Below are 16,564 nucleotides of genomic sequence, written 5' to 3'. Positions count from 1 at the left end.
TTTTATGAAAGGCAGACCAAAAATATAAGGCAAAAATCTGGACATTCTGCAAAATTCTGGACAGCTGAGGTATGTCTGATAGTGTAACCCAGGTTTCCGAACTGGAACTTGTTTAGGATTGGGGGACAATATCCATTAAGTAAAATTTTGAAGGTAAATGTGTTGAGCAGCACTACTGTTCATGATATTACAGGAAGCGATTTACTTACATTTTGGGCAAAACAGTGTCTGTCTAGAGTTGGCTAGGTTGTTTATATGGTCGAGGAAGTCCTGAATCACTCGATTTTGTTTTCAGTGCTTTGAATGAGGGAGGTATTTTGAGCAGAGAGAAGTGAATTATAAGGAGACAATACTGAAGTCTAGTGAGAAGCACATTAATTGCTACAGCCTGCCTGGCTTCAGTTGTGAGCAAGTTGGGTATTTTTGTATGAAAGTTTCAGCAGTTAATACTTTAACTATTGCTTCAGAGTGCACATGAAAGGAAAGGTTTGGCTCTAAGGTAATACCTACATACCTTTGCTTGAAGGCTTGCCAACATTCTTTGGCTTTTGTTTTGTGTAAAACAGCATTCCTGATACTTTCTTAGCACTCACGGTTATTTTGTGATTGTGAAACCAGTTCCATGTAAACATAGAGTCTTCTACAGACTAAATAAAGGAAGTACTCTACAAGGCACTCTGTGACACTCATGTGAAATAGAAATGATTTCCCAAACAAAAGAAAATAATATGCTTCACATGTAAAGGGGATGTACATAGCTTCATTCCACTGATGGCACCAGCAATGCAGTTACTGTGGATACAGGAAGAGGTGAGGAAAAGTTTCACAGACTGGTATTAGGGAAGTGGTCTAGGGAACCACTGAGAAACCTAGCCCAGTTTCCCAACTGTGAAAGAGCACTGTTTGGTTCGGTGACTTCCTCAGCCACACAAGCAGAGAAATGAAGGCTGAGGGAATCAAACAGCTCACAGCCCTAGTCCCCTGTACTGCTAGATGACACAAAAACGTGCACTTGAATGAGACTATGTAGACCGTGAAGCTGAGAAAAGGTAATTTTTTCTGGGTCCAGTGACATTCTGCCCATCAGCTTTGATCCATCACCGACTCCCATCTCAAAAGTTTAACCTGCAACATACACCGGTGATACTTATGGGGTTGGGGGGACAAATGACCAAATACTCCATGTTAAGTACACCAAACCGGAAAGTAATCAAGGAATGCATAATTTTCATCTTTGCTGTCATTTTTAACATGCAGTCAACTCCCCTCATGGGTAGTGAACTAATTACCTCAGAGTGGCCAACAATACTGGCCAATGTGTACATGTTCTCAGACATGAAACTCAGATACAGTGTGGAGCACTTATGGTAGGGTCAGTTGACCATCTCAAAGTCCAGCCCATTTACCAAGCTGTAACTTGGTTTCCATGAGAAGATGCAGAGAAGTTGAACATAACCCACCACCCTATTTGGATAAGCAAGCTGGCAATGGCTCCTCAATGCCACTCTTCCATTTCCTAGTCCTGTAAATCCCTCCCTGGTTGATGGGGCTGCTGTCTTGCAGACCTGGCCTCACACCTACTTTTGCTGGTAAACATTGTGGCCCAACAATCTACTACAAATGGTTCTTGTCTGAAATGCAAAAAAATGAAACTCTTTCTAGCAATTCCCCCCCTCCCCCCAGAATGCAGCAAGGCTGTAAAATATGACAAATTATTTCTCTATTCTATACTGATATCATCAATGTATGCATGACACCTTCAGGAATATATAGACACAAGGAAGCTGAAATACTGAATGAATATCTGTTCTCATGCCCCATGACATCATATTTGAAGTGCCCAGGAGTACACAACTAGTGCAATTCAATTATGAGGAAGCTCATGGGTGCCATTAACAGTCAAGTTACTAACTGCTAGTGACTGTCCTACAGCTGTACTATAACAGTAATAGCACTCATTACAAATACTTTCATGTTGTGATGCACTTTGAAAACAAAATGTATTAATATGGTTGGATGCAAACCTCTTCAAACTTCTTTTTGTCTGTGTTAGTAGGTATCACATTTTCAGGGTGCTTTGGCAAATTCTCTGGAAACTTCTCCAAGATCTGCACTGGGGCTGTTACAGGTAATTCATGATGTCCTTTTAAGACAGAAAAACATAGATTACTCATTTTTTTTTTAATTTAAACTAATAGTTATAAATCAAAATCACAATGGCAGCTATGTGATACACTTACTCCCAGTATAAAAGTATCCATTGAAGAAATAGAAGTTAAAATCACTTACCTGGGATCATCCCCTACAGAGACAGCTTGCAGTTGTAAACATTTTTTTCAGTGTTGCCAGCCTGCAGTATATCTTTGGGCCTAGGCATGGTTAGAAAGCCAAGGTCTGGAGATACAACATACGTAAAGCAGAACTTAAATTCAGAATGAAGATGGAGAATACTTACTGAAACCTCTCAGAAAAACTTGACTAGTGATTTGCAGTGCAATACTATATTAACAATTTACAATTTTACCATCACACTGATTTATGCCTTTGTCTACTAATTTTACTTCCTAAAACTGTTTACTTTTACTTTTCAAAACTCTTGAGAGATGGATTACGAAAGCCAGGCAATTTCAATTTTTGCTTATAGTCACAATATGATCATCAAAGTTAGGGTAATTGTTAATGTAGTATTCAGTTTCACAGCACACAGTATGGACAAAATAGAGCTGTGTACACTTACCATAAATGTAGACATTCGAGTGTATTCACTGTTGCAGTCATTACATTTGGGTAATCTGCTTGCAGGCTGCCCACAGTCAGCCTGATTAACGAAGTCTTGGGTCCTGCGTCAGTTGTTGTTCCTTCTTCCATGACGTCAGGTCGTCAGGGGTATAAAACATGCAGCCGACACCATTACGTCAGTTTTTCTTGCCCTAGATGTAAGGTGCCCCCCTAATGGGGAGCAAATAAACATAAAAACACAAAGGTATAACTCCAACAAAAAGCAAATACACCAAAAAGGCTTTTAAGCATAGTAAAGGAAAGTAGAGGTATAGCCAGAAGAAGTTAGGGGGCTGGAGGGTGGGTAACCAGGACTGCAACAGTGAATATACTCGAACATCTACATTTATGGTAAGTGTACACAATTTTACTATGTTCTTTGTGTTTCACTGTTGCAGTCATTACATTTGGATAGATTCCCAAAGCTATGGTTGGGAGGAGGAGGAGGAGTTTAGAGAGCATTAAGGCCAGCTATAAGGCCCTGCAAGACTGCAGTGGCAAAGCCAGCTCTGGATTTAGAGAAAATTGGCAAATGATAATGCTTGGTGAAAGTATGTACAGAACTCCAGGTAGCAGCTTCTAGGATGTCCCGGGTAGGAACACCTCTGAGAAAGACTGCAGAAGTAGATGCAGCCCTGGTGGAGTGAGATCTGATCCCGTGGGTGATAGGTTTTCCATGGTGCTTATAGCAAAAATTAATGCAATGGCTTATCCATTTAGAAATGGTTTGATTTGAAATAGCCTTCCCCTCTGCCCCTGCAGCAAATGCTACCAGCAGTTGTTCAGATTTTCTTCGAGGTTTAGTCCTGTCCAAGTAGAATCTAAGTTGTCTGTGCACATCCAAGGAATGCAGAATCCATTCCCCTTTGTTTTGTGGGCTGGGAAAGAAGGCTGGCAAATGAATGGACTGATTAAGAGCCACACTGGATACCACTTTGGGCATGGATGTCAGTATGAAAGATGATGCAAGGCTCCACTGCCATAAGGGCCTGTAATTCAGATATCCTTCTAGCTGAAGTGATTGCTAAAAGGAAAGCTGTTTTCCAAGAAAGAAATTTAAGTCTGCAGTAGCAGCTGGCTCGAAATGAGGAAGAGTGAGTTTCTCCAATACAAAGTTAAGGTCCCAGGCAGGGGTCGGAGCTCTCCTGGGTGGTCTCAAGTTTTTGGCCCCTCTGAGGTACTGCTTGAGCAGAGGATGAGAGAAGAGGGGAGGTTCTGTGTTATAATGAGCTGAAATGGCTGAGGCGTGGATTTTAATGGAGGAAAAAGGCAGGCCCTTGTGAAGCATCTCAGTTAAGTATTGCAAAATCTGAGGTAAATTGTGCGCTGCTGTGCTCATCCCTTGAGATTGCTTCCGGGCACAGAATCTTTTCCATTTTTCAGAATAGGATTTTGTAGTAATAGGCTTCCTTGCCTCTAAGATGACATCATCACAGGTTTGCTGAGGGATGATAAGAGTGAATTTAAGTGATTAGCCAGGCTGCAAGGTTCAATGTTGGAAGCTGAGGGTGCAGAATTTGGTTCTCCTGCTGAGACAGCAGGGAAGGGGTCTGAGGCAGGTGCCATGGAGATAACTGCGACACACTGTGCAGGAGGGGGTACCAGTGTTGGCACGGCCAGTCAGGAACAATCAAGATCATCCTTGGTTTGTCCTGTTTGACTTTTAGTAGAACTTTGGAGAGCAGAGGCAGCAGGGGGGGGAGGCGTAGACTAATAGGTTTTTCCAGCTGAAGGACACAGCATCCACATTCCAGGCTTGTTTGTGGGGAGTCCTTGTGCAAAACTTGTCCAACTGGTAGTTCTGGAGGGAGGCAAATAGATCTATGTCTGGGCTCCCCCATTCGCTTGTCAACATGTTGAAAATCCTTGATTCCAGTTTCCACTCATGTGGGTCCATGAGGTTTCTGCTTAGTCCGTCTGCCAGGGTAATTAATTTTCATGGCAGGAATTGAGCTTGTAGGTGCACTTGGTACCTCAAGGCTGTGTTCCACAATGCCATGGCTAGTCTGCAGAGGGGGTAAGAATGTGTACCCCCCTGCTTGTTTATGTACCACATAACCGTGGTGTTGTCCGTCTTTACCATTACTTGTCCTGAAAGAATGTAGTCCTTGAAGGCTGTCGGAGCATTCTGTACAGCTAACATTTCTTTTTGACTGATATGTAGGTGCATTTGACTTGGGTTCCATTTGCCCTGAATGCACTTCCCTGCCAGGCGAGCCCCCCCATGCATAGTCTGATGCATGTGTTGTTAGGGTTTGGGCGACAGGGGGTAGTGTGAATGGTAGTCCCTTATTTTGGTGGCAGGCTTCTGCCCACCAGAGGAACTCTAGGCGCAGGTAAGGTATGACAGGAATCATTGTTTCCAGGCTGTGAGAATGTTGACTCCATAGGCTTTTTAGATACCGCTGTAGTTTCCTCACATGCAGTCTTGAATATGGAATTAGAAGAATGCAGGAGGCCATGAATCCCAAGGCTTGCAGTATTTGTCTTGCAGATAGCAGGGTTTTTGTGCCCACTTGTTTGAAATAGGTTACCAAATAAATTTGCTTTTCTGGCGTGAGGTAAGCCATCTGGGAGGTTGTATTCAAGCTTGCTCCCAGGAATTTAATTTGTTGACAGGGTACTAATTGTGATTTCTTTTCGTTTATGGTATACCCCAGACAAGTTAGAACCATTTTTACAAATGCCAGATTGATTCAAAAGTATGCCCTGGCTTTCTGCCTGAATTAGACAATCGTCCAGGTATGGGTATATTTGAATACTTCTTTGCCTGAAAAATGCAATAACTGGAGCCAGCCACTTTGTGAATAACCTGGATGCCGTAGACAAGTCAAAGGGCAGTGCAGAGAAGTGATAATACGTGTAGCCTGCTTTGATGTATAGGTATCTTCTGCAACATTCCCTGATTGGGATGTGCAGGTATGCTCCTTTTAAATCTAGTGTTGCCAACCAGGCGTCTTTGCCTAGCATAGGAAGTAATTGGTGAAGTCAGCATCCTGAATTTTGGAATCTCCAGAAAGGTGTTTAGAGTAAACAGGCCCAGGATTGGACGCCATGATTCATCTTTTCTGGGTGCCAGAAAAAGTCTGGAGTAGAAACCTTGTCCCATTTCCTCTTCTGGTACCAGCTGAAATACTTGTTTTTGAGCCTCTGCCCACTGATTTGGGGGCAGGTCTGGCCACCCATTTGGTGTTGGCAACGTGTGGAAATGAAATCTGTATCCCTGGGACACTATATTTAAAACCCATTTGTCCTGGGTTATGAGTTTCCAGTTCTTTACATGAAGAGCAATCTTTCCCCCCAAAGGAGCGGTCAAAAGATAAGTGCTTGGGAATTTCAAAAGGAAGTCATTGAGACTGTTTACCATAGGGGGGTGTCTTGTTATTTCCAGATTTGGAAGTGGAGGCCCCCCACTGCTTAGTTCTGAGAGTCCCCTGGGACTGAAACCTGGGGTTTTTGCTGTGTCTGGGTTTGGCTTGAGAAGACCTGGAAGGGACTGGAAAGGACCAATTCTTAGTAGGCCAGTGCCTACTAAATCTAGGAGGTTGCACTTGTAAAAAAATCCTTAACAGTTTGCAAAGATTTAGCTTTATCTTCCATCTTTTTAAGAACTTCCTCAGCCTTGTTGCCAAACAGGTGGTTCTGATTTAAAGGAGCATCCAACAATTTAGCTTTAACATGATCAGGCAAAGATTGCTCCTTAAGCCAAGCATGCTTTCTAAGCACAGACCCAGTAACAGCAGCCCTGCAAGAGGCCTCTAAAGAATCAAAACCACACTGCAGTATGTTTTCCAACTTGTTCAGCAGAATTCATTAAGTCCTGTAAATCTTTATTTTCCACACAGTCAGGAATCAACATCATTTTCTGTTTAAGCAGTCCAATAACATGTTGCTGATATTTTAACATGTGAAATTGGCAGTTTAAAGCTCTGATTGCCAAGGTTGCAAAAGTATAAACCTTTTTACCCCATCTATTCAGCGCCCTGGAGTCTCTATCAGAAGGGGTAGAATTTTTAGCAGTAGAAGCCTTAATGCCCTTGGGCCCCTGAGAAATAGTCTCTGGATCTGTAACAGGAGTTTTGAAAAGGAACTTGTGGGACTCAGGAACCCTGTAGTATCTGTCAGGTTTACTAGGAGCAGGAGGCAGGGAATCGGGGGCCAAACTGGATTCCAAGAAAACATAATCAACAATGTCTAATACAGGAGGTATAGCCAAAGGCCTATGCTGAGGTAGAAGGAGGAAATCCCTAAGCCTCTTTTTTGAATCAGAAAATTCCTGGCTTTCCCAGTGAAAATGCTCCCTTAAAGTATGTAAAGTTTCCCCAAAAGAAAAATCCTCAGGAGGGGAAGCAGAGGGAATAGAATCCTCTGCATCAGAATCCTCATAAGTAGGTAAGGACAAATCCAGGTAATCAGAAGAGTCAGAAGAAACAGAATCCTGATCAGAAAATTCATAATCAAGCTCAGCCCTAGGCCTCTTGGGGGGGGGGTGACTACCCCTGATTAGAGTTATTAGATCTTCAGCCATTTTTATCATATGTTTTTTAGGCATAGGGGCCTGAACATGTGGCCGGGGCATTAGTTTTTTAGACATGGATCGAGATTTAGGCCTTAGTAATGAAGGAGGTGTCGATTTAATATGCAAGTCTGTAGGCCTGAATACACCCTCAGAAGCCGGTGCCTGCTCAGCAGCTCCGGACCCATCCAAGGTAGAGACATCTGCGGGTTCCATAGTTGAAGTATCTTGCGGCATACCGGACTCCGAATGCGTCTCAGTAGAGGCCTGCGAATCAGAAGTAGCGGGTATCAAGGGCTGCGAAAGCACCTCATTGAGTACCGGCAAACTGGTGACTGGCTTAGAAGCGTCATCAGCAGTTTTGGACCTCAGCGGCCTGTCTCTGTCTTTATCTTTGCATTTTTTTGGAATCCTGGTAGTCGGATGGCTAGCTGACATTTCCGGATAATTAAACCGAGAACTGAACTATTTAGAGGGAAAAATATACCGACGACGGATAGTGCGCTGATTTTAAATAAAGCACAAAACCGACAGCAAGGTACGTCGTGGTCAGGGCCTATGCAAGGAATACAGTACGAATGAAAATCTTTATGAGGTATTTTCTTTCCACAAGTAATGGAATTATTAACTTTTACTGACATCGGTAAGGAACAAGAAAAAGTTTCCCCAACGGGGTACTTAGCTTTAAGTTGAAGACTTCGGTTCTGAAACTCGAAAACGAAAATTTCAGGAGTTGGCTGACTGGCACTTGAACTGCTTCTGCTTCGGGCACTGCACGGGAAGAAAGACTGATGTAATGGCGTCGGCTGTATGTTTTATACTCCAATGACCTGACGTCATGGAAGAAGGGACTGCAATCGATGCAGGACCCAATACTTTGTTAATCAGGCCAACTGAGGGCAACCTGCAAGCAGACTACCCAAATGTAATGACTGCAACAGTGAAACATGAAGAACATGTGCAACAGTTGAGACATTAATCAGTTTGCATTTCTCAGAAGGCTAGCCAGTGAGACAGGTCAAACATCTGAAAAAAATGTCTCCTCCTTCAGGGCTGGGAAGGCATGATACCAAATATACTTATTACAGAGGACACTGTAGCTGTACAGGACATACTTCATGTTTTTTTGAAGTAGACCCAGATATCACTTCCCCACAAGCCAATGTCGCCAAATAGATTTGCTGAAAGGATTCTCAAACCCCAGATAATGGAAACAGCTGAAGGAGAAACTAATGTGTGCTTTATATACCATATAGGCAAATGAACATTAATGCACATGCACACACATACCCACCCACACAAATCAAAAAACTGCAGGGAACCACAAGCAGCAAGAACATTCATGGAGAGAATCAATCAATTCAGAAGGCTGGTAGCACTTCAACAGTTTCTAGGAAAGCAACCAATGTGGGTTCACAGCCAGAAAGAACTGTCAATCAAAACTGATCCAATTTCAAGATTGGGCTGCAAGTGAACCTGAATGGGAAGCACTGGTACATGCAGTTTACCTTGCCTTCACCAATTATAACTTAGCCCCACACAGAGGCTAATAGGAAAGCTAAAGGGTTGGAGGTAGGACCAAAACTATTTAGTATTAGTGGCATGACTAGTTGAGTACCATAGGGGTCTGTATCTGAGGGAATACACAACAGGATCACCCTCTGTACTGATGATACAGAGACAGGTACAGCACAGTACGGCAGGGGCAAGGAAGTCTAGCCAAGGATTTAGAAAGGCTGGACAAGAAAGACAACAGCTGAAGCTTAATGCAAAGCAATGCACAATGACAACAATCCTGGTGTCAGCTGGGAGGACTTGGAAGTGATCATAACAGAGCAAAAAAGATCTTGGGAGCATTGCTCACACCTAGACTGACCCATCAAGAGCAGAGTAAGAATACACTGGCAGCAGCAAATACAATTTCAGTGTGCATCTCATGGAGAACATAATCCAACAGCAAAGAGATGAGGTTTCTAATCTCAAAAGCCTTGAAAACACATCTCCTTTAATACTATGTGCAGTTCTGGAGGATGTACAAGGAAAAGGATTTCAGGCTCTTGGGAGGAATTCAGAGGAAAGCTCTCAGAAAGATATATGAGATGGAAGGGACAGAGCATGACCATAGGCTAGAGGAGCTAGAACTCTTCTAAGTAGAAACCAGAAGAGGCAGAAAGGACACAATACTGGGATAAAAGATCATGTCAGGGAGATGTGAGGGGGGCATTATGAACAGGAAAGGCAGGGGGGAACTGCTCTTTGGATCCCAGAAAGCACTTCTTCATGGTAAGGGCTGTGGACCCAATGAAAAGAATACTGCAGCTGCTGCTGGATAGGGACCCAATTAAGCATTCTGGGGGGGGAGGGGCAAGGGACAGGTGAAAAGATTAGAAGGCAGTGGATGTCAGGAGGCAGATTGTTAGGGTAGTTAAAAGGCTGACTAGGTAGGCTTAATGTCTCCTTCTGCCATCACAAAAATGTAATATACTAAATAACCACTCACATACAGATTGTGTGTGCATGTGTCTGTATATATATATCTAGAGTGCATGACAATTCATTAAACTTTCACTTTGCAGTCAGTTGATGCGCTGAAACAATACGTTAAGTCCTGATCCTTCAAATTCATTAAAATAACATGTTTTATTTTGGGGACAAGCACTGCTGCACATCAACACCTCACAATTATATATATTATAAAATCATGGGGGGGGGGTTGTATATGTATGCAAATGTGTGAGTGCACGTGTAAGTATATGTATGTAGCAGGTGTGTGTGTGTATATCTATATAAGTGCAGTTAAAAAGTTGATAACTACAGTATCAAAATATTTGCAGTAAAAATGTAGACAGTTCATAATGTAGACAGTTAAGTGGGTTGTTATAAAGAGGAGAAGTGTGTTTGAGCATGTGTTAGTGGTGTTAGGGTTAGAAAAGGGGATAGCTTTTGAGCTGTGGATGTTTTTTGGTGCATGTTTCTGTGTTTGAGCCTGTTTTGCATTGCAGATAAGTTTTTTCTAAAGCAGGGTGCAGGATTAGGGACAGGGATAGGGGGTTAGCACAAATTAGTAAGGCAGTGCAGTAGAGAATTAACACACACACACACACACACACACACACACACACACACACACACACACACACACAGGTTGCATAATTGAGCAAGCAATCTAGAAACTACCCTACCCAGACTGATCTATGATCCAAACACACACACAATGCCACTGCCTAGTGCACTACTGCACAAGTACAGCACTCAAAACAAACCAACAGCCTCAAAACACAACACTCCAAAACACTGCAGTTCTATTGACATAATGATCTGGACTGTTACTAGAAGCTTACAGTAATACTGACTAAAGATTCACTAGACCAAAGTACTTCAATGGAAGTGCAAACAGAAATACCAGTACATGACAAGGCAGGCATGATCCCCCAATATATATGTATGTAATTATATATAGGACTCATGTGTGTGTGTGTGTGTGTGTGTGTGTGTGTGTGTGTGTGTGTGTGTGTGTGTGTGTGTGTGTGTGTTCATATATATATATATATATATATATATATATATATATATACACACACACACACACACACACATGTGCATGTACACATCTTATACAGTTAAGTGCAGTATTTAAAGACTCTGAGAAACACAATAGTCCATGTAGTTCCTTCTCTTTTTTTTTTTTTAACATCTTTGATAAATCACACTTGAAACAATATAGGTGTACATAAATTAACAGAAAATTGACCATAATGTCAGTTATTGTTTTCATGTAGTATACATTATGTTTTCTCTCTAATAATTACCATTCACTCCAACATTACATAAGTTGATAATCTCTTGCTATCCATTAAACCTCACTCCTCCTCTTGATTATTCTTCATGCACTGTTCACACAAATTAAATTTATTTCTATGGAATTTGTTTCTCCCCTTTTATAAAGATCCCACCTCCAGTTATCTGTTTATAGATTCATAGGTAATTACTAGGCTTGCAATCTGGTGGAAGACTGAGGAGCCTAGTCCAAATTCCCAGTTCCCCTCAAGCACTGTTTGGTTAAGTAACTTGCTCAAGGTCATACAGTAGGCAAATTAGGGTTAAAGGAATCAGACCCTGTATAATGCACAACATGCAGTACGTCAGTAATATTTGAGTAATATTTTGATTTCCATTTTCTAGTAACTTTTTTGACAGCCACTAGTATTAAACTTAGTAAGGTTTACTATGTCTAGGCAACTGAGATCCTGTATCCCATCTCAAAATAATTATTTCCTTAAGTTATAACCATTTGCTCCTCCAACTTGGCTGACAAAGTATTCTGAAGTTTGTTTTTAAAATCTGCCAACTCATTACACTCCCAAAAAACATATCCCCAATTAGCTTTCTCTTTACCGTCTCACCTCCAGCATTTGTACCCAGAGAAAAAATCTCTCAAGTCTGCCTGGGAAATAACACCACCAACACAACTAAATCTAAGCAAAAATCCTAAACCTTCTGGACTTTGCTGCATACTTGGGAACCATACAACTGTCCTCCCACTGGTCCTTTGCACACTGCCTTTCCAATCTCTTTCTCCAGTCTTTTCTAACCTCCTCTAATGGATTCTTATAGTTACCATGCAATATTTTATACTTCCTACTAAATACAACATTTTTAACAGTTTTAATTTGAGTGTATTAACTGCAGCAAAAAGTCTTCAGAAATGTGCCACAGGTTCAAATGGGAATGAAGAAAGCAGCACAAAACAGATTAGCCTTCCAAACTTTAGTGTGGGCATGCAAGCACATGCACATTTAAAAGAAATGGCACATACAACATGAGGAAGTAATAGTTTTTCAGCATAATGGCAACTCTGCCAATATTAACATGGAATGTAAATGGCCTTACAGTTATGGACGAAAAGCAAAGAGTACTAATTTATATTAAGAATTGTAGGTACAAATAGAAAAGCTGCAGGACACATATTTGGATAGAAATGTTTACATGAAATTGACAAGAGAAAAAATAAAGGTGGTATTCAGCAGAATACCATGGATAAAACAGGGGAATAATACTACTGATTGCTAAGGGGATCTAATAGTAATAGAAGGGGGCATAACTGCAGATTTGTGGTGGAAAAGTGTTAACTGTCACAGAGAAGTATTAAATATATTTATATTCCATCTAAAGCGACTATAACTATGTTTAAGAGAATTCTGGGAGAATAATAAGCTTTCAGAATAGATTATTATTTATTTATGGGTGGGTACTCGCACCTGATTTGCAGTAGTTAGGATGTATTAAGGACAAAGAAAGGAAAATATAACATAAGAGGGAAGAATACTTCTCAAATGTTCCTGGTTTTCAGGGATGCCCCTGATTTTCACTCAAATTTTAGGTCTGTCCCTCTTAAACCCTCTTAAAACTGGTGACTGTTGGCAAAAATGTGGTGAACTGCACTTAATAACAATAGTAATTAGAGTTATAGACTTCTTTTAGCTCATAAAATGTATATTAATTCATATTATCTTACTGTGTCAAGGTAATAGTGTTAACATTTAAATGTCCTTGATTATTTCTGGACTTGTCCCTGAATCTTCTGGTTGAGATCTATATTAGACTTCTGAAGAAATATGAGAACATTTGGTAAGGAAGATGCAACTTCAGTAGCAAAAAGTCCAATAGACTTTACATATTATTACTCCTCAAGGTACAGTAACTTGGCTAGATTGGGTATATATTATATTTCAGAGGGAAATGCATATTAAATTGAAAACTGTGAGACACATTCAATAACTACTTCAGATCATGCACCAACAGAAACTAAAATAAAAGCTTTTGTGCTGTGGAGTTATCACAAATATTCAAAAACAACCTTTCTAAACTCATGTATATTATCCAAACACTCCATTATTTTCTCTTTAGCACTCTGGAATTGTCTTTTTTTTTGCTAATTTTCCTGTTCTGTTAGATTCTCCTTATTCTGTAATACATTAACCTTTGTCAGTCCATCTAAATTTCTATTACTTCTTTCCCATATCTCTGTCTTTTATTTCTATCCTGTAATTCTATTTTCATTTTATCCAATTCACTAGATGTCCCTTCTGAAGAAATTAAAGTCGGTCTAATAACTCCTGGATCATTATTACTACCATTGAAAGTTTTGAGACGCATCCAATAACTACTTTAGATCACACACACACAGATAGAAACTAAAATAAAAGTTTTTGTGCTGTACAGTTATCAAAATATTCAAGAGCAACCTTTCTAAACTCATATGTCTCAAAGCTTTCAATTTAATATGTATGCTCCTCTGAAATATAATATATAGCCAGTCTAGCCCAGTAACTGTACCTTGGGGAGTAATATGCAAAGTCTGTTGGACTTTTTGCTACTGAAGTTAAATCTTCCTTACCAAATGTTCTCATATTTCTTCAGAAATCTAATGTAGCTCTTAACCAATCAGGGTCCAATCTCAACAGAATCAGGGACAAATCCATATAATGAAGTAAAAGTGAGACACTAGTACTTCCATACTTGCATGTTAAAAACAGAGGAATTTAAGGGATAGGTAGTAGTAATGATCCAAGAATTATTAGGCCAAATGTAAATTTCTTAAGAAGGGACAGCTAGTGAAAAGGATAAAATGAAAATGGCATTACAGGATAAAAATAAAAGGCAAACATATGGGAAAAAAGTAACAGGAATTCAGATGGACTGACAAAAGTTAAAGTATTACAGAATAAGGAGAATCTAACAGAACACAAAAATGAGCAAAAGAAAAACAGCAATTCCAGTATGCTAAAGGGAAAATAGTGGAGTGTTTGGATAATACACACGAGTTTAGAAAGGAATATTTTTGATAACTCCACAGAACAAAAGCTTTTCATTATAAACCATCTCCTGCAGGAAGAAGTCCTATCCCCCACACAACACAGCTTCTGTCCTTCCCATAGTACTAACACTGCACTTCTAATCTGTATTGATGTTTGTTTGTCTTTTTGTCTTTTCCTGGTTAGGGGTCGCCACAGCGGAACTTTGGTCTGCTAATGATTGGCAGTAGATTTTTATGGTGCCGAGTTGCCAGCCCGACGCCCAACCTTCAGCGAAGGCACGCCCATTCACGCATGTCTTTCAGAGGCCACTCGACCACGGGGAGGACATGCAGACTCCACACAGAAGGCACTCCAGCAGAGAATCGAACAGGAGAATCTCTTGCTGTGAGGCAACAATGCTACCGCTGTACCACTGCGGCTTCTTCTAATCTGTATAGATATTGTCAATAAAATTAGTAATAACTGCAAACTAGCCTCGTCCTTATTTCTAGACTTGTCTAAAGCCTTGACACAGTTTGTCACAGCAAACGTCTACTTCAAATCTCCTTACTAGGTCTATCTTTACCCACACTATGGTTTAAAAGCTACTGAAACATGGCTTTGTAACTCTCAACACATGGCCAAATCCCTCCTGCATCATAAAATAGCATTTAAAATCCTCTCTCTTAATAATACAACCACTGAAGTCACTTCTCATATAAAATTATTAGGGATAATAGTGGATGACAATTTTAACTTCAACCTGCATATACAAAATTGCATTTAAAAAAAAAAAAAAAAATCACCAAAAAATAGGGCTGGTTTATGGAGTTAAAAACTTTTTCACCAATGCATCTAGAACTACTCTTGTCGCTACTTACCTCCTCTCCTCATTACTTTATGGTATTCCCAGCCTTACTAACCACCAGGCATCAGCAAAACCAAAACGTTAACAATGCTACAACAAAGTGGCTGAATTTTCAGTAATTAACCCTTTCGGGCCCTAAAAAGCTTAACCTGGTTAAAAACTATCCCATCAACTAACATATACATGGCTTTTACATCACCTACAAAATTATACAGCATCCATCTGTTTGCCCAGCACTAAATATTATTCTACACAATTCTGTTCCCACATGGTCATTACAATCCAGTGACCAAAAACTCATCTGTCCACAAACCTATCAACTCTGCTGGGCATGGTCTGTACTCATACCATGTTGCTAAGGCCTTGAAGTCCTTACCTGTATCCATCAGGCCAATACCTTCCCTCCAGTCTTTCTGAAGGACTTCCTAGCCAAAATCTGTCTCTGTTATTGCTCAATCCCAGGATAAACTATATCCCTAAATATGAACCAGTACCCCTTCCTCACTCACTTCCATACTTACATTTCTCTTCACTTATTCTCAATTTAAATATGCCACAACCTTGTTTTTGACTCCCACTTCATATTGCAATTCTGCTTTGGATTACACTAACTTAGCCTTTAATTTCTCTAAACTGGCTAAAATTTCTCTAAACAATGAACCATTGACATACAAGTTGTATCTATTTTTAAGTTGTCACATTATGTCTAATTTGCTATAATTAAAACTGTAGATTTTTTTACTGTTCTTTACTGTATTATTTTTGAAGATTGTAAGATTATTGTTCTTAAATGTTTCTGTAATACTTAGAGTTTTTCTCCATGAGCGTCTGCTGAAAATGAACACCTAACCAGTTGGACTTTCCTGGTAATCAGATGTCAATACATAAAATAAATAAGAATTACTGCCAAGCTTGGAAAGGATAGGATAAGAAAAATAACCAGAGTTCATATAGCGGTACTAGAGATATTTCAGAATTTTTTAAAAAATTGTATAAATCAGAGGAATATGGAGCAAAGAAAAAAGCACACAAAAATATTTATGAAAGACAATTATGATAAGGTTAGACGAAAACATGTCCCAACAATTAATAGCTAAAACAAGAAGACATTAGATAAAAATGGTGATGTATAATCAATTGGGAAGTCTCCAGGATTTTATAGTACTCCTGTGAAAGTTGGGAAAGAAAAAAGTGATAATGATCTGGAAGGTTTTTTTTAATGTTTTAAAGGGAAGGGGGAAGTTTCAGCATCTAAGAAGAAACAGGGTAAAGACCCTTCAAGCCCATTTACAATTTTAAACCATGATTATACAGTGTTTATTTCTATAATGGCTAAAAGACTGGTAAAAGTGTTGCCAAAATTGACAGATATGGATCAGTATGGCTTTGTAGAAGGGATTCAAACATTTGACAATGTTAACAAGGAAATGACTATCCACGGGGAGACAAAGTCAGAAACTGTCACTAATGTTTGTTTATTTTTAATCTGTTAACTGGAGTAAAGCACTGATCTCATTGGACCCATTTCAGTCTCAGACCAGGGAAAACACAATAGTTACATGACATGACATACAGAGTGAATGACAAAATGCAACATATACATAT

At 40.0% G+C, this 16,564-nt stretch overlaps 1 protein-coding gene across 1 annotated transcript in view; it reads right to left on the bottom strand.

Annotated features, from left to right (window-relative positions):
• The window catches only part of ERN1 (endoplasmic reticulum to nucleus signaling 1), a 1,214,209-nt gene that overhangs the window by 330,429 nt on the left and 867,216 nt on the right, over window positions 1-16,564 (bottom strand). The window contains exon 11 of the mRNA XM_044070452.1: window positions 2,025-2,143. Within this exon, the coding sequence (XP_043926387.1) occupies window positions 2,025-2,143 (119 nt within the window). The remainder of the gene's footprint in view (window positions 1-2,024; window positions 2,144-16,564) is intronic.

Source organism: Protopterus annectens, chromosome 4.part1 (genome assembly GCF_019279795.1).
Source record: "Protopterus annectens isolate FY-2018-M chromosome 4.part1, PAN1.0, whole genome shotgun sequence".
NCBI classification, from domain to species: Eukaryota; Metazoa; Chordata; order Ceratodontiformes; family Protopteridae; genus Protopterus; species Protopterus annectens.
The sequence above is the reverse complement of the archived record's forward strand: the minus strand, read 5'-3'. Positions and strand labels throughout refer to the sequence as shown.